At 31.2% G+C, this 20303-nt stretch overlaps 1 protein-coding gene across 1 annotated transcript in view; it reads left to right on the forward strand.

The window, feature by feature from the left end:
- Window positions 1–20303, forward strand: part of LOC145277018 (ankyrin repeat, SAM and basic leucine zipper domain-containing protein 1-like) — a 61089-nt gene that overhangs the window by 19488 nt on the left and 21298 nt on the right. Inside the window, exons 5-9 of the mRNA XM_080128622.1 lie at window positions 2776–2887; window positions 4611–4745; window positions 11248–11345; window positions 15289–15418; window positions 19674–19789. Of these exons, the coding sequence (XP_079984748.1) occupies window positions 2776–2887; window positions 4611–4745; window positions 11248–11345; window positions 15289–15418; window positions 19674–19789 (591 nt within the window). The remainder of the gene's footprint in view (window positions 1–2775; window positions 2888–4610; window positions 4746–11247; window positions 11346–15288; window positions 15419–19673; window positions 19790–20303) is intronic.

Here is a 20303-nt window from a genome sequence, read left to right on the forward strand (position 1 = left end):
AATCTTCAAAATAAAGTGGAGTGCCTGTTTGCCTTTTACAGACTCACTAGCAGGGCTACTTGGCATTTTCCAAGACGAAAATATAACATTGTCATATTAGCATTGTTACTTTGTGTAAAATCTTGGAAATTTTTCATTCTTCTATTTCAGCATGCATATCTGTGGTTGTAGATGAATATTAACTGGTTTCCATGTTCCGAATCATTACACATATTTTTACCTCCCTTTCCCTCTCCTCAATCCCTTTTTTTTTTTTTTACCCAACACATTCCTTTCTGGACTTATATACACAGACAACTTTCATTTACATAATAGATTCCTCAAGGAATAAGTCATCATTTTTTTAAATTCATTTATAAAATGCCTGAAAAACCAACCCCACAGTAAATCTAACCTAGTTGACCCCCCTCCCAAAGAATAAATATTTTTAAATTTAGATATTCATCCAGGGTAAGGCTGATTAAGAATTTACCAATTTTGTGGGTGTTTGTTTTGTAGTTCTTTTGTCTTTTTTTACTTTAAGCTAGACACACAACACACGCACAACTGCTATTCTCTGGACCCCCCCCCCCCCCAAAAAAAAAAAATATGAATCAAAACAACTTTTTCCATCAAAATAGCAGCAAGTGCTCATGCGACCAACAAAAAAAAGAATGAGCCAGGGAAGATGGGTTCGAACCTGCAATACAAAAGAGGAAAAGAAGGGGGAAAAAGTTACTGGCTAATGCGCTAGCTGTCACGCCCACAATGACTTATGACATCATGTTGCGTTATCTCTAATAAGGGATTAGAAGAGATGACGTATATCATATATTTGTTGTATCATAAAAGGGATAGTGTGTGATCGTCTAGTCACTGTTAACGTCAAGTGATCGCCTAGTGGTTCCATCTATTTGTTCATGTGCCGTTGTGTGTGTGGTACATGTATTTTTCAACATACGTTCTGCATCTTGGATGTTGGTTCATCTGGAATCATCTCGTCTTGGAGGGGAGACTGGTACTTGTTTTAGACGAATATTCATTCACTCCAACACGATGAATTGGTTTTATAGTTTTTTATTTCACTTTCCAGATATCTCTCTCTCTCGATCCATTCTATAACAATCATGACGTTGCAAAAGTTTGTTACGCAGAAAGTGACCCCCCCCCCCTTGCAAGAAATGGTCCAATTGACCACCACAGAATTAATCTTTTTTTTTTCTAATTTTCACATATTATACATCAGAGGGATCGCTCTTTCAGATGGTACTGGTTTCGATCCAGTCAGATTCGGCTGACGAAAGTTTTTAGTAGACATAGAAATACACAGACGACATTCCTAAAATTAGTATGCAGATAGTCTTACATTACTTAAATTATGGTTTATGTAAAAACTGAAGTTGATGATAGGTTGAAAAAGACATCTTGCATATAAGTTGGCCTCTGATAAAAAAACGTTTTATGAATATACAGCATTCGTAAAATCCTGTGTTCATAGCAAATACTATAACTCTGTAAAAATTATATCTTAAGTAATTCAAATTAAATAAATAAAAAAAATAGTATGTTTATTTATTTATTTTTTTTGTCATAGTCCGGGACATCAACGTTGTAACTGTTCATGCGGAATATGTCATACAAGATGGTAACATTAAAAAAAAATCTTTTAATGTTTAAAACTATCTTGCAATCAAAGTTTTTAAAAGTGAATTTTGTCAGTTTAAAAAACAAAAATAAAACGTCTACACTTCTTTATGTAACAATACTTGTGTTTGTAATTTTAATTCTTACCCCCACCCACTATTATATATAAAGCTACGATGCTTCTGCAGAATAGTGAAATTTCAAGTAAAAACACTATTATATACTTATGTGTCATGTCAAAATTAGTATAAATTACAAAAAATGATCTGGTAAGATATGCTACATTTTTTTTTTTTTTTTTTTTCAAGAAATCGTACAAACTACCTGTCCAGCATTTTGTATTTTGAAATCCAAAGCAAGGGAGATAAGTTAATTTATCATACAGAATCGCAAAGAACTCTTCCATATTAAATCGCATGATAAAACTCTATAATTCAATAATTTTTATTTTTATTCTACTGAATCATTTTTCATAATTTTTGGAATTTATACTAATTTCGTCATGACACCTAAGTATATAATAGTATTTTTACCTGAAATGCATTGGTTTCAAATCCCATTATTCTGCGGAAGCACTAAAGATATTGTTCCTGGGTAACACCAGGGTGTTACTCTAATTTTGACATAAAAATTTAAATTTTAGACTATAATATTTATGAACCGAATCTTAGCCAGAATCATCTACCTGTAAAGAGTCTTCTAAGAGAGGAGGTAGAGGTGAAGGAAAGGTCATGATCCATTCCCACTCGCTGGTTTCTATCAAAAGTTTGTGAAATTTGTATGAAATGCTGGTTCTTGTCCAGAATTCCCCCTAAATTATTAAAAAAAAAAAAAAAAAAAGAAAAATCTGTATGATGTACATGTGATAGACAATGTACGTAAATTGATCAATTAGTTTTCTTTCTATTTAGAAAATCATTTTTAAGCCAATTTGAGTTTTTCCAATCCCTCCTTCCCCATGTTAAGTATGGCTTAATGCTGGTTAACAGGTCCTGCTAGTTTCTAATATTACTTATTGCATATACTAGCAAAAGAATTTGCCTTTCAAAAAAAGTTTGATTTTATGAATCTTTGCATTAATTTTTTATTAAAAAAAAAAAATTAGATTTATTTTCTCAAAATTTTTATTTTATGTTTTTCTTCTTCCTTCAGATATCATTCCACTCCCCTAATGCATGCCGCCAATAGTGGACGTCTTTTAGCCTTGCAGAAACTCCTGGAATATAAAGCAGACCCAAATCTGGTTGATACTCATGGATGGACAGTATGTGCATATTTATTAAAATAAAAATGACAAACCTACAAGAAACATTTCAAAAGTAATGCCCCCTATTTTTGTATTCCGCTTGAATGGATCAGAGGGGATTACATATTGCACTGTTATGATGACTGAACTCATGCATTCATGACCTGAAAGTTTCATCTCTCTGTTGCTGATATTGATGGTGAGAGACTAAAAAGCAAACCTGTCATGGACGAGCGTCAGAAGCAGATGTCATTGAATATTTCTATGTAGTAAAAATTTAACCTATCAACATTCAATGACACCTGTTGAATGTTTATGAAGTTGTTGCAGTTGATGTCAGCACAGTTAGGAGATGGGTTCATTGATTTAAGAGTGGCTATAGAGTAGTGAGTAAGAGAGCGCCCTCCAAACTTTTACGACTGAGGCATCAAAAAAGGCTGCCAAAAGTGCATTGAAAAAGGTAGTGACTATGTAAAAAAATAAGAGCACAAAGGGTCGCTCGTTTTAATGATACCACTTCTATCTTTGTTGCTCTTCAACATTTCACTCCTTTAGTTGAAAAATAGGAGGCCTTACTTTTGGAACGACCCTCATAATTTGATAATCATATTAGATTATGAAACATAGAAATCATCCTCAATAAGTTGCTAATGTATTAGTTTAATAGCAGAATATTAATAATGATAATAGTATTAATAATATGTGGCACAATCACATTGATACATGGATTCTCGCAAGATCACCAAAGTTAAGCAATGATCCTGGTCAGTGGAAGATGAGTAACCATTTGGGAATGCTGGACGCTGTATGTACTCTCTACTTATCTTGGCATTGTTTCTAGTCATCCTGAACTTGTGTATGCTTGCAACTGGAATTAAAACAGTACCAACTCCGGAAAGGTGTCGTTAGAGATTGTGCAACTCTTGCCACAATACTTTCACGCGCAGCCACACTTCAGTGGGTATCTATAGTCTGATAAGACTGAACGGAGACATTTTTTAATAATCATAATAATAACAGTATTAATAATCTATTCATAATAACTGACTTGGACTCTGTAAATGATTATAATTATTTAAATAAAAAATGCAAAAGACCTTGATCCAAAAATACTTAAAAGCAAGCACAAACATATTAATAGAGTAAAAAGTGTAAAAGTAGAAATTGCGTTACTGAAATTATGAATTCTTTGGATTATTGTTCTCATTTTGAGTTATTTTCTACAATGTTTCGGTTGATGTAACCTCTGACCTTCTTCAGGTGTATCTTGTTGAACTTGAGAATCAAAATATAATTGCAAATTACTTAGGATTTCTACCAAGTCATGGCTGATGGAATGAGGACATGCTACTTCCGTGGATTAAATAAAGGCTTCTGTTTTAAATTTTGTGCAGATTCTCAAGTTCTACAGAAAGATTTCTGAGTTCAATAAAATACACCTGAAGAAGGTCGGAGGTTACATCGACTGAAAAGTGAAAATAACACTGGAGATGAGAACGGTAGTCTGAAGAATCCAAATAAAACGAATAACTAATCCTCATCTCAAGATTTCAGAAAAGAGAAAAAGTGTTTATTTTATGCTACTACTTATATATATTGAGTAGTTTAGAATATTGATTGGTTTGGCATTAATTATCTAAAATTAGTTGATATGCTGTGAAACAGTCAAATTAAACTATAAAACGTTAACAGCTCTAAATACTGTAAAAATTATGTGATAAAATGTTTCTTTTTTGTGCAGGCCTTATTCTATGCTGCCAACAGTGGTTACATGTCTGTTGTTGTTGAACTGAAGAAAGTTGGCGTTAACATCAATCACAGAGACAATCGAAAAGATTCAGCTGCTGATGTTGCTTATGTGAGAGCTTTTGACAAGGTAAGTCATTTCGTTTTCATCCTTTTTTTTTTTTTATACAAGCTGGACAAATTCATTTTGAAACACTTAGAATGACAGGTTCAGTTAGAAAGTTATGTGAAAGTGGATTAAAAAAATAAATATCAATCTTAAATTGTGCCAAAATACTTGGTAATAAAATTAAAACATTAATGCTGGTGAGTCCAGTTCGGAATTTCACTGAGAGGGAATTTTAGTGTTTTATGGAGGAACTCCTCCATTGAAGGGGGATTTCAGGAGGGAATTGGACTTGCAGATTAGCAGACACAAACTGAATGTAGGAATACAAAAATCAATGGGTACATCGCCCATCGCTAGTGAAACGTCATGTTAGATTTTCTTTCCGCTAACCTTTGTATTAAATGATTGTTTGTGGAAGATAAGATGCTCTGTTTATGTAATTGACGATCCCATCCTCTTTTGTTAAAGAATGGTAGGTGATTGAGAAGCATGAGTCGCATAATGAAAAGACGAAACATACTGATAACAAATAAATGTATATTTATTTACATAAAAATACAAGAGAGAGAATAAAGATTGAGATAGTAAGAGTTCATCGAGAAGAGAGTAACATTACTTGCATTTAGTATTTGATGAGAGGCTGACGGTTTTCAGGAAAGGCTGGTTGGCTGGCCATGCCAACCAGAGTGCGTTATCGTCACCTTTTGACTTGTTGAGAGTCCAGCGAAAAAGAGGAAGATGTCTATAAAACAGGAAGTGATGTATCTGCCTTTGCCTTCTGGTGGCCAGGCATGTATCATCAGAGTTAAAGGGCGATAATCGAGTTTAGTTTAAGAGTACCGTTTTGTGTCTGTGTGTCCGTTGACTGAGAATTTCAATTCGTGCATGTTAGTATTCGTTATTATTGTTAATATGAACGCAAGTTATTTGTAAAGTGAGAAGATATCATTCTGATACATGGTTAAGAAAGGTTCATAGGTTAAAAATAAAGTTAAGAATCATTGGGTTAAAATATTGCAAGAAAATTTAAATTGTATTTTTCTCTTTTATAACTTTGATAAATATACATTGAATCTTTTTTTTTTTTTCTATTGATCTAATATTTAAAAAAAAAATAAGGACAAATTGTTTTTGTTAAGTCTTATTTTAATAAAAAAAAATTGTATACATGGTTATATTTTGAATGATGTAGAAAACAACTATTCACCCAGAAGGCTTCTACTAGTAAATCCGATAAAAGGTGTAAAATGGAAACACTCAAACACATAATCTCGTCATCACATATTTTCTAAGTGTTTCATGAAAATTAATACGCTACATTATAAAGTATCAAAATCCTAATCTAAGATCTCCCTACAGGGACTAATAAGTTTGCTATATAATGCGTAGCTCTTTGTGAAAGAATAGAGCACTCTAAGAAGCTGATAATGCGTATATATACAGGGGGGTAGAGAGCTTTGCCCAGTTGTAAAATATGCTTAAATTTGATATTTTAATTTGTCCAAATTTCATATATTATAATCGTGATTACAAAAGTAAAAAAAGAAGTATTTGGGTGCCATCAGCTAGAATATAAACTGAAAGCAAAACCGTAGTATTTAAAGCTGGTGACGTTACTACTGTACCAACATGACACACATATGAACTAACATGAATGTACAAAATTTATAACAATTTTTTCAATTTTGACCCCTTAAAAACTATTTTAATCGGCTAAAGACCCATAAAAGAATGGTCCGTAAAAAATCCAATCATCTGAGGTCTCTAGTGCTTTGGAAAAGATAGTTTGAAAATATGGAGGTAGACAAACATAATAAGTTTTATAAATTAGATTATTTTTATGTAAGCTCTCCACTTAACAAAATGTCTTCATCTAGATAACACTGAGTAAATACTAGTATTAAATAATAGCTAGTATCAAAGCCAGATTTAGACTCATAACTGCAGGCAGAAATGACCTTTTCAGAGCATTTAAAATTGGAGCCATGAAGGCAATGGATCAGAGCAAAAAGGTAATTTATTTTGTTTTTTGTCTGTAAAAGGGTTTTGGAGATAGACCCTCTCCTCCTTAACTGGATGCCTTCTGCAAAAGCCAAGGTACTTAAATATGTTGTCTAGAATTTCCCCCATATTGTAAAAAATTCTGCAGAAATAAGCAGGCTCCTCATTGGGCGGTTTGACCGCCCACGATTTTGTTTGGACCTATCAGATTGATTGTTGTTATTAACTGCCGAGGTGTAATCTTGGCGTTATTTTATGTTTTAGGTGGCACTAGTTTTCACAAAAACAACAGGTCAAATGGACGTAAGAAAACTCACTCGAGGCATGTAATCTCCAAACCCCTTTGTCTCATTGAGACAATGTGGGGCAAAATGTTATCATTTGCAAGCACCAGTGCCCTTAAGTTGGTGAAATATTGTATTCTTTGCACATTGTTGTGCTCTACGATTGATTAACTTTCTTCATTACTTCTATAAAGTCTCTCCGAGACGAATTTACGGTCTAGATTTTGACCTACACTTTGTCCACCATTCAGACAATTATTTACAATGAATGACTATCGGACTTGCAGCATTCATCCTTGGAAGGCATCACTTGTTGCAACTATTCTTTGAACAGCAGAGAGTCTTTAATCCTGTAAACGCAATGATAAACCATGAACTGTTATTCTTATAGGTGTTACCAGCTCTGTCTCGGCAGGAAGCTAAAGATGGCACATCTTTTGCAATTTAGTTCTTTTTACTTTAATAAAATTTACTTTGAAGTTTAAAGGTGAGCCTGTTGTGATTTCTGATTATCTTCTTTCATTCTGACAAGGGCAAAACCCAGGTGAGATAATATCTCACAATAACAAACAAAACAAAAATAAAGAAAAAACTCTGATTTACATATCCGTGACAAACCAAAAAGATCATATTCCAAAAATCACATAAATCACATAAATTGATTAAATAGTTTTATGTTTATAAAGAAAAACATTTTGAAACAATTTTAAACGATTAATGGGGAATCATTACAGGGCTGATCTCACAAGTTTGAATTATTGTTGAGTTATCTGCCCTTGTTTCTTGAAGATGCCGGCACAAGACAGTCCCTTTTTGGTTACTTGTAAAATTTGATTTTCTTGGTTAAAAATAATTTAATTTGATCAATTTTCAACATTTTGAATGATATTTTCACTTTGTTGTGGCTAAGTGCATATACATACTTGAAAACCTTTCTTATCTTTTTTTTTTTAATGGCAGGAATTCTAGGCAAGAACAAAACCTGATTTCTGTATGCTTATTTACATTACATTTTATTCCTGTTTTAACATTGGATTGCTTATTGTAGCTATATTTTTTTTTTTTTTTTTTTTTTTTTTTTTGCCATTTATTGATCAAAATGTGTTCTACTATATGGTCATTAAAGAATTCAGGAAACATTTTTTATGCTTGTTCTTGTTTTAACCAAAGTGCATTAGTCATGGTAAAGTTGCATTGAATGAAATTGTTTCTTTTTATTTTTCACCTGACTTTTGAAGTTAGACGTTACTGAAAAATAAATATATCCACAACAAAATGATATTAAAAAATATATGAAGCCAGTAATACAAAGTTTAAACAAATATTTAGAGATAGACTTTTGTCAGCCAACCTTGTAAACCCTTCCTTTCATATTGGTTTCATGAAGGGCTTACTTTTTGGCTAACTTGTAGAGTCCAGAGGATTTACGAGGGTTGTGCAATAAGTAATGCCCCTGACCCACTTCCAGTTGTCTGATCTAGCTGAAATTTTGCATGTGCAATGATTTATATCTCTACGGGTTAGGTGGCAAATTACAGCTCTGAAGTAATTGTGGTTTCTGTTTTACAGGTGTTTGAACTGAGTCAGGTGTGAAATGGAGCCTGTTGAATGTCGAGCAGTGATCTGGTTTTTGTATTTGAAAGGACGCACACCACAGGAGACTTTTGATGAAATGAAAGAAACTGATGGTGATAATGCCCCCTCATATGACCTTGTAAAATGCTGGCATCGTGAATTCAAACATGGCCGGAAGTCTGTGGAAACAGCTCCCAGATGTGGGCGCCCCCCCCCTTCTGCCATTGATGAGGTATCTGTCCGTCAAGTTGAGGCTGCCATTTTGGAAGATCAGCGCATTACTATTCACTAAATAGCCCAAGATGTCAAGATTAGTACAGGATCTGTGGAAACTATCATTCATGACCATTTATTTTAAGGTGTCTGCCAGATGGATTCCCAGGTTGCTCATATCATTCCAGAAGCGAGAACGCGTTGAGTGCTCAAGGATGAATTTGGAGATGTGCCAAGAAGATGAGTCAAAGTTTTTCAAAAGGACGAAACCTGGGTCCATCACTATGATCCAGAGACCAAAGCCCAGTCAATGCAGTGGAAACACTTGGACTCACCACCTCCAAAGAAGGCAAGGGTGCAGCCCTCCACTGGCAAGGTCATGCTCAGTCTTCTGGGACCAGGACAGAGTAGTGATGACAGATTTCCTGGCAAAGGGTACCACAATTATAGGATCCTATTATGCTTCACTTTTGAGGAAATTAAGGGAAATTATCAAGAGGCGGGGCAAGATTAGCAAAGGTACCCTCCTCCTGCAGGACAACGCTCCAGTCCACAACTCTCATGGTTGCCAGATGAGAAGCACGGGCGTGTGGTTATGAAATCCTCCCCCTCCCCATCCTCCCTACTCTCCTGACCTTGCACCCTTTGACTTTCATCTCTTTACAACTATGAAGTTGTTTTTGAAAGGAAAGCGTTTTCCAGATGATGCAGCCTTGATTTCTGAAATCACGTCGTGGTTGGAGGACCAACCTGGGGTGTTCTACAAAAACGGTCTCCAGAGCTGCATCAAACAATGGGAGAAATGCATAACTCTGGTTGGTTCCTATGTAGAGAAAGACTAATAACTGTGCCAAGTTTCGTTGCTCTACTGCTATGGGAAGTGGGTCAGGGGCATTACTTATTGCATGCCCCTCGTAACATTTGTGGTGGACTTTCTTTCATGCTTGGTTTGTCTTGAAATGATTCTACTTTCCTCTCCCATTTTTATTATGATGAATTCTTTACATCTTTACATCAAGTAGCTTCATACCCTTTATGGTGATCTTTCTATAAAACGAGATTTAGAAAAAATGTTGGTCTTTATTTATTAATAGAGCAAAAATTGAAATATTAAATTTCAAGTAAAACTAATGGTATCTACTTATGTCATAGTAATGGGTACATCCAAATATTTTGAAAAAATGATATGGTAGTAAATTAATTATTAATGAAAATAGTTTTCAAAGCAAATTAGCAAAAATTGAGTTTTGCTAACAAAAAATCAACAGCTTGAGTTCGAACAGGGGAGGTAATAATTTCCTGGAAACTGAAAATCTTTGGGTGATTTAGCAAAACTCTAATTGTCTTCAAAAACTGTTTCCATTAATAATTTTCTATCTTATCATTATTCGTAATTTTTTGGATATGTTCATTACTGTGACATGACAATTAAGGAGATACGATTGGTTCTACTTGAAATACAATATTTTTAATTTTGCTGAAGAATCGCTAACATTTCTTTAAATATTTCTAGCCAAAACTGATTCTAGCCAAAATATGAATATTCATTTGTGTCTCGTATTACCAGCTGTTATACTATGTAGCCATGACAATAAAAATTGCCTTTTTACATACCATTTTTTTTTTTTTTTAAGATATTGCAGCAATAAACATAACACTGTAACATTTTGCTGCCATGTATTCCAATATACTTAGTTGTATATCCATTGAGAAGATAAATTTAATTGATTAAAGCAACAATAATTATCATTTTCCTGTCTTTTTTTTTTTTTCTAAGGGAAAATGCTGTGTGCTATAAGCTGTTTAAAGTCTCTACATATACTTAAATTTGCTTTGGTAAGGTGTTAACGGCAACTTACCATTGATGTTGAATATCATTACAACTTTGGAGTTTGTACATTTTTCAATACAATCTTTTTGTTTTTCTATTTAATTTGACAATGAATATTAATTATCTAAATAATTAAAATTCCAAATGAAAATTGGATTCTTGTCCAGAATTTCTTCTATGAAAATTACTCCTAAAAAAAAAAATAAATAAAAATCTGTATGACAAAACGAAAATATCATATTCATAAAATCATATAAATTCAGGTAATTTTATTTTTAAAGAAAATCGAATTTTATGTATATCTAAGAGACTTATCCACCATTTTGATAACTGAACAATAGTTTATACTGGATTTATATTGTAATACCTACGAATTCCCATCAATCATTTAAAACATATTTTCTTTATAAAAATAAAATTACTTAATGAATTTATGTAATTTTTAGAATATATTTTCCTTTCATCAGTTATGTACATCATACAAAATTTTTCTGTATTTTTGTTTTGAATAAAGGGGAAATTCTGGTTAAGAGCAAAAAAATTGAATTCAGAGCTAACGACTTATTTCTATACATGTTGTATGTGTATCATATTTGTTTTTGTTTGTTTTTTTGTTTAGATTGCTGCTTACCTTGATGATATTTACAGTACTATAAGTGAGGATTCGTCATCCATTGAAAAGGCTGAAATTGATCCTTGCATGAAAAAAACTGAAATGTAAATATACTTTTGATAACCGATAATAAATAGAATATATTCATCGTGCTGAAATTTTATGTTGCTGTTTAGCATAGTTTATTTATATTATTCTTTACAGTATTTAGTCAAGTGACAAAACAGGTTTTCAGCTTAGCCAAGCGTCGAGAAGTGTATTTTCTTTTTTCAATTTTCTTTGTTTTTCCTGAGGATAGCACATGCCAGACATTTACCTGCAAGTTCAGAGACTCCAACTGAGAGATCTTTTTAGGATTCTAACCATCCTTTTCAAAACAATTTTTGAAATTCTTTTTCACGAGTTCAGTTGCTTCTATGATTACAGGAATGATGAAGTGCTTGTGATGTATAATTCAGTTTCAAACAAATGCATTTTTAAATAAAAACACTATTATATACTTGTGTGTCATGTCGAAATTAGTAAAAACTAGTGGAGGTGAGTGCTTTGCCTGGGTGTAAAATATGCTTAAATATATTTTGATTTGTTCAGATTTCCTATATGTTATTATTGAACTGTGATTCTAAAAGTAAAATAAAAAAAAAAATATTTGGGTGCCATCAGTTAGAATTGAAACCGAAACTGTAGCATTCAAAACTGGTGACCTTACCACTGTACCAACATGACACACATATGAGCTTTTTTTTTTTTTACATAGGAATCATCATTTATCAAGGCCTGGAGGCCACTCAAGGATAAGGGTTAATGGGTATACATTAGTTAATGGAATTATAGCGTAGTAAACATAAGTAATGGAAATTTTGTAAATTTGATTACTTAGGGAGACGGTTCATCAAGAACTTGTTTACGTTGGACTTGAAGACAATCAGATTGTAGTCAGCTGGAAAGCAGGTGAATAGAACAGTTCCACAGACGTGCAGTGCTAAGAAAGAAGCTTTGTTCATGGAATCTACATTTAAAACTGATTTATAAAAAATAAACTAAAATGGATGTGCAAATTTATGACAAATTTGTACATCCATTTGACTCATTTTTGACACTTAAAAACAATTTTAATCGGCTTAAAACTCCATAAAAGAACGGTCCGTAAAGAATCCAATCATTTCAGACCCCCAGTGCTGCTCTGCGACTTTTCGTTTCAGTAGAGATAGTTTGAAAATATGAAGACATACAGAAATATAGCCTTTTATATATTAGATTACAAAATTTACAAAAAGAAAATAGTTATTAGCAATCTGGCATTTTTTATTTTGAAATGTAGATTTTAATATTTTGTCAAAATCAGGCTGCAGTTACCTCTCCTATATTTTAACTATTCTTCAACATTAACAAATATATTAAAAATTTATAATTTGCTAAATTTTATTTTTACTTGTATTTTTCTATTCTATCATCTTTTGGAATTTTTATTAATTTTGACATGACACATAAGTAATAAGTGTTTTTGGTCCTTTTTTAGTTTAATCAAAACATTAAAAAAATTAAATAATTTTTTAAAATTTATATTGTACGTACCCGTTATGGAATCAAGTTCTCATAAAAAGTTTCACTTAATTTGATCAAGTTTTTTTTTCTTTTTTTTTTTACAGAAGAAGCTGGATTGTAAGTTTTGTGATAATATTAGATGTGTATAACTGCATATATATATATATATATATATATATATATATATATATATATATATATATTTAAATATTTGTTTATTTTTGTTGTTTTTAATATTTATTTGTGTGTTTGTATGTGATTAGATTAAAAAAGTAAAAGTTCTGCTGTTGTTTGCAGAGTTTGCTTATCAAGAGTGATTCTATAATCTTGAGATTATTTCTTTTAATAGCAAATATTTTTATTTGAATGTCTTTATTGGGATTGTGGTTTGATTAGATGTGCTTGTGAAATTATGATGCCTTGGGTGTTAGGTGTACTTCCTGCATATAATTCATTGCATTACACACATTGTATATGGTACATACATGTAGTTGCATAAGCCTGTGTTATTGATAGGGAAAGTTGAAGTGTAAGATTCATTGTTGTTGGTTTTTGCATAAGTATTATCTAAGTATGGGTCTGGAGTATCAGCCATTTTTTTTTTTTTTTTTTTTTTTTTTTTTTTGCATAGCTGAAATGATTCTATCAATGAAGTGTGGTAATTCTAAGAAACTGGTATTAGAGATGGGGGTGCTGCAGTTGTTTTCTGGGGTTCTTTAGATAGAATTTGATATATAAAAAGATCAAAAATTTGCGGCAAAATAATAAATGATAAATATATTAAGTTTCTGAGAAACTGCTACAACCCATAATACTTCTGATTCTTGCTTTCAAGCTAAAACACTTGCCAAATTGAATAAAGATTTCTTGGTAATATCTTGCAAAAAAAAAATACAATAATAAAATGACATACCATGCCACTCTGAAGACATTATCTTGATAAATATTTAATTGAAAATTATTGAATTCAATATTTATATTTGCCCTGTGCGATTCCCTATGAGATGGTGTCCTCAATTAAAATTACAATTTTATTTTTAAAAAAATTCAACTTTGATTTTTATCTTTACATAAAAGTATATTTTAGTGAAATCAAAATTAAAATAGTTTTCTCTTGTCCCAAACGAAAATTTAATTGCTGCTTGTGCATTATAAGTAGAGTTCTAAAAAAAAAAAAAAAAATTTGTCGATGCATTTTAAGTAAAAATACTACTGCGTATTTACATGTTTCATGTCAGAATTACGAAAGATGATAGAATAGAAAAATTTCCATTATTTAAATTGTTATTATTTTGATATGTGATTTGTTTTTCCTTTTAGAAGTTTCTTAAAGTTTATTCTATTCTGCATGACAGACTTCTCTCTTGTTTCAGTTAAATTCTGCCATTTCAAATTAAAAAAATGACAGGTCAAGAATGGCTGTTTTTTTAAGAAAATATTTCTAACAGATCTTCTACTCAATTATTTTATAACTTTTAAGAGTTTCATTAATTTCAACACAACTTGTAAGTATATACTAGTGTTTTACATGAAATACATTTTGACGCAAGCTTTCATGTACAGAAATGGCCACTACTGATAACATAAGGAATTACATTGCTTAATATCTGGTAAACTACTTGCGGCAAATTTAAATGCAGTATTTGTTTTCAGCATACCCAAAAACCAATAAAAGTAGTCATGTTAAAGATGATTGTTAAGGTAGAAAGTAAGTAAAAATTTACCGAAAAAGGCAAAACAAATTATCACAAAGTGGCCAGAAAGTGGGTGCTCATTTTATGTTAAATTTATATAGAAAAGTGATTTTTTTTTTTTTTTTTTTTTTTTTTTTTTTTTTTTGAAAAGTAATTCCTTCATATCTTGAAAACTATTTCTCTGGTCCACTTTTAGATGTTATATTTGTTCTCAGCATTCCTGAAAACCTAAAAAAAACGTCATTGTAAAGATTTTTTTGGAGTTGGAAAGAATCTCGACATTGACCAATGTTTCTAGTAGATACTCTTTTTTCATAATTTTTACTAATTTCAACATGACTTGTAAGCATGTACTAGTGTTTTACATGAAATACATTTGAATTTTTTTTTTTTTTTTTTTTTTTTTTTAGATATATGCTTATAATGCACAAGCAGCATTTTAATTTCAATATCTGAAATGTTTCTGTGGTGTTAAAATTGACACAATGTTGCAAATTTTCTAATTCCTGACAAATTTTGAATAACTACCAAGATCAATTATAACAAAACAAAAAAAATAGTATCAAATTGATCTTGGTAGTTTTATTAATATCTTAATTATGACCATTCAAAATTTGTCAGGAATTAGAAAAATTTGCAATTGTGTCTCAATTTTAACATTATGCTTGTATGATCGATCAACTTCCTATATCTTTATTTTGCTGATCAACTTATTTCCTCCTTTATCATATTTTCTAACACTTTTTTAGGGATGAGAGTTAAATATCTTGAAATAATTTATGATTGAGTTGATATTTTTTTTATACAGGCCTGCACATTATGGTGAATTGGAATTATTCCTACATGGACTTGAACTCGGTTCATACATTGACCTGTTTCATCAACATGAAGTTTCCTTTCATCAATTATTACAATTTACGGACCACGATCTTGAAAAGGTCAGCATATTTTATCTCACAAGTTTATTCAGTTGTTTCATTTTGAGTAGAATTGTCATAACAGAAAATGAAAATTTATGCTGTTTTGCAAAAATAATGATTGAACTTATATTGTATTTTAACTTAAAACTTTTGTACCTCATGTCTGTTTTGATACGTTCCATAAAAATAGTCTATACTTTATATTGTTAGTGATTTTTAGTTGTGAACCAAGGAAGTAAAAACTGAAAAAAACAAAACAACACAAATATCAGTACTGGTGCATTATACTTTGATATAAAAATGCATTTAAAGTAAAAACATTATTACATAATTACATGTCATATCGAAATTAGTAAAAATTACAAAATATGATATAGAGTAGAAAAATAATTTAAAAAAAAAAAAATTTTTGAATAATGCAGTTTTGTCTGTTTTAGTTTGTTGTGATCCAATCTGTATGACAAACTGACTTATCTCCTTTATTTCAAACCAGAAAAGGATGGATCAATAATAAAAAAAATTTTTTTTTTTTTTGTAAAAACAAATATTTCTAATAGATCTTCTACGCAATCATTTTTCATAATTTTTAGAATCGGTAATTGTATCAGAATCGGGGAAAAATATTGGAATCATCCCATCACTAGTAATTAATTTTTTTTTTACTTGTATTGCATTAAAAAGTGTTGTTTTTTTTCTTTTGATATCCAATTATAATGTACCAGCATCGAAATATCTTTTAAAAAGGGGGAAATGAACAAGGTATCTTTTGCATGCAAAAGAATTTTATGGCACCATTTTATATTTTCCTTGATTCCATCTGGTAGCATTATTGTCCAATTAATAATTCTAATTATTGAATACCAAGGATATGATTGCAGACCTATACCAAGATGAAACAATACAATTTTACAATGAATTCATTGGTAATATTCATTTTGGTATTACTGTATATTTCAGCATATAAGACGTCCTTTAAAGTTTAAAAAATCATCTTTTAAAACCAATATTTCATAAGATACTGGGTGTTGCAATCTCTAGGCTAGGCTAAAAAACTTGGTTTCATGATTTAGCAGTCATCTTCTACAACTGATATATGATAAATTTATTAAAATTTGCTCGAATTTTGTATTGTCTTATCTGATGGTCACATTATACGCCAAAATATATGGTAATTATTTATGCAATATCTTGAATCTTCCATTTGTGTCGTGTTTCCATAAACAGCAAAGAAAATATATTACTTTTTAATTTCTAAAATAAAGTAAGATAGAAAATGGAAATATTGGAGTTCAGGGCTAGGAGCACGAGTACATTGGTTCTCATTACCTATGGAACAACATTGCAAGTTTCTAATAAATCAAAAACAATAAATATACAAATCAAGTGAGTCTGTGATGAAGCTGTCGTTGAGATGAATAAAAGTTGTCATAATTTGCTCTTATTAAGAATTAAGAAATCTGTTATTTATTTGCATGTTAATGCATATGATCAAAAGCACATTCTCTGATACAAATAAGAATGTGTTTTTGAAGTCCCGTATTTCATGTCTAAACACTTTTGCAACGTTTACAACAAAAACAAGAAGGATCAAAATAGATCCATTCTCTCATCAGTCAGAAGAGGAGAAATCCTTCTAAACTTGGCAATTTTTATTTTTGTTCTAATCCAGAGTATCTCTTTCTTTCTGGATACCCTTCCACCCCCCCCCCCACTTCCATTTAAAAAAAAATGTAGAAACATCAACTACTTAACTGAATTTTTACTTTCATAACCACAAAAAATAATTTAAAATCAGGGGAGATAAATGTTTTTATTTTATATTGTTTGCAATTATCTCCCTTGTGATTCATATCGTCTGGGATTAGAAATATGGAAAAAGTATGATGATCGATGGTGTGAACATAATGCACTAAAAATTGTGTAAAATTGATAAAAATGGTTTTATGTTGCTTTTAAATGAGGAACCATTTTGAGGGCAAATCTAGTTAGAATTATGCATATAATTGGAAAGAACACTCTTCTAATATGTAAATTATGCTACAAAAATTGTGATTTTCACAAAATGGAGTCTTATGGGATGCTGCCATTTTATTTATTTTTATATTGCTTAAGACTAAAAAAATATGAAAACATCTATTTTCCCTATTACCATGTAATAATATATTGATTTGAGCTTCCAAATATTATGTCATAAATTAAATAGCAGTATATATTATTTAGTAACTAATGGATGCTGTTATGTTGTTTCTATTGCTCAAGACAAAAATTTTTTTAAACGTTTGTTTGCCTTTTTCCCCCTATTACTAAATAATACATTGATTTTAACTTCAATATGTTCTATATCTTTAAAAAAAAAAATATATATATATATATATATATATATATATATATATATACATGTTTTATTTTTTATTACTGTATCTTTCTGTTAAGTTCCGTTGTTTCAGCTACCCGGCCGTTTTTTTTTTTTTTTTTTTTTTTTGCCGTCTGTAGCTTCCTCAGACTTTTACAGAAATGTTCGTTATGATGGGATGGAAGAGTGAATGATGTCGGGGAGGAGTGCGAGAAGAGCTGGAAAAAAGAGGAAGGGAACAAGGGGGAAAGGTGGGAGGGGGTGCTTGGTATGTCGGTAATGTTTTAGTTTTGGAGGTTAAGGACCTTGTGGGGGAGGGTCTGGGGAAGTTCATTTCTGGTGTGGCTCAGGGCATAGGGATACATGGAGATGGATATGTGGGGGTAGGAGGAGCGGGGTTACTTTAAAATTCGAGTCTTAATATTAAAGTTTTTGGTGTCTCGTTGGTGAGATGATTTCTTGATAAGTATGTCTTGACCTGTTGGGTGTTCGCTTAGGTTCTGATATGATTCGGGGGGTTTTATTTGGTTTTTATTTGTTAATTGTTTGGAAAGGGTCAGCTAGTGACCGCATGCGCAAGCACACACAAGCTCACGTACACACATATATACTTAAAGAGACGTTCACATGTACACATACATCTCAGACGGCCAAAAAAAACGGCCGGGTAGCTGAAACAATAATGTAACTTAACAGAAAGATATGGTAATAAAAAATAAAACTCATATTTGCTCTACAACAGTATTGAGCACTTTCTCCAGTTTTTATTAATTACCATTATTACTAAATATATATATATATATATATATATATATATATATACTAGCAAATGTACCCGTCGTTGATTGGGTTCAAAAACAGCCTACAGAAAATGGACTCTGATTTATGAAAGTATGATAGGTTATGAAAAGGAAGAGTTGTAAAGAGATAGCTTCGAATTTGAGGGTATCAAAACCAAATCAAAATATGATGAAAGTAAAAATAAAATAGATAAACCCCATAATTTATTATACCATACCTGTTCACACTGAAACACTTATCACAATATTCTGTGGATCTATATTAAAAAAACTTGTTAAACTTTGTGACATATTTTGATTCTATGGAGGTCAGGTGCAAACGAACACCCCATAATTTTATTATAACCGATATGAAAAGTCTTTATTAAAGTTTGTGCCTATTTCCATTCCATGGAGGCCAGGTGCGAACGCAGACCCCATAATTTTATTATACCATCCCTATTTAAATTAAAACATACTTATCAAAGTATTCTTATGTACATTTATATCAAAAACACTTGTAAACGTTTTTTTTTTTTAATTTATTATTTCCATACTTTGTGGACCAGGCACGAATGCAGACCCCACAATTTTAATTCATGACCAGACACACAGACATTCAGCTTTTTATATATATATATATATATATATATATATATATGAGTAATTCCTGAAGTAAAGCCTCCTGGTTTTTAACTAAAAAAGTTGAAGAGTTATAAAGATGGGAGTGGTACTATTAAAATGAGTGAATATTTGTGCTTCTGAATTGATTTTTCTACATAGTCACCATCATTCTCAATGCACTTTTCCCAGAAATTCAATGGCACATCTTTGCTTTTGAAGCATGCCCATGACAAGGGTTGCTTTCTTAGTCTCACACCATCACAATCTGCAATAGAGATTAAACTTTCAGGTAATGGATCCATAAGTTCAGTCATCATAACAATGCCATTTGTAGTATCTAATCGATTCAGAATAAAAATAGAAGGCATTACTTTTGAAACACCCCTCATATCTTATCAACTGTATACTAATTTTATTGATATTTAAACTGTCAATCTTTACAATTACAAGAAATCTTGTAATTTAGAAAAATTGAATTAAATTTTGAAATTTATATTTTATTCTAATCTTTTAACAGATGGGTATCATGAAAGTTGGTGCCCGTAAAAAGATCGTTGATGCAATCAAAGCTGTGCATAAAAAGGACTGGCAAACCACCAGCCTCATGACTATTCAATATGATACGAGCATCAGGTTTGTGTGCAACTTCTTCATTCCAATCTCCTGTTTTAGATTAGCTGAAGTACCTGTCCATGCTGTGGAGGTGGGGGAGGAGCAGAATGTCTGTTTATTTTTCTCTTTTGCACATCAACTCAAGTGGCAATTTTTTTTTTTTTTTTTGCTTGTGTAGATTAATGATCTTTAAACCAATGCAATTCAGGCAAAAACATTATATAGTTATGTGTCATGTCAAAATTGGTATTTTAAAAAAAAATTATTTAGTTAAAAAATTATTACAAGTAAAAATAGAATTTATTGAATTGAGTTTTATCGTATGTTTTAATGTAGGAGATGTGTGCGACCAATTCAGATTTATCTTCCTTGACTTAAATTAAGGGTCCACTATTTTTAAACAAAATCTTAGAACGTAATTGTGGATAATTTTTTATTAAAAGTACATTTATCATATCTTTTACTAGATTATTTTTTAAAATTTATACTAATTTCGACATGACAAAATTTCAGACCAGTTGCATTGACAAGTTGT

This window comes from Euprymna scolopes, chromosome 5, assembly GCF_053919585.1.
Source record: "Euprymna scolopes isolate OS-2025 chromosome 5, ASM5391958v1, whole genome shotgun sequence".
Lineage (NCBI taxonomy): Eukaryota > Metazoa > Mollusca > Cephalopoda > Sepiida > Sepiolidae > Euprymna > Euprymna scolopes.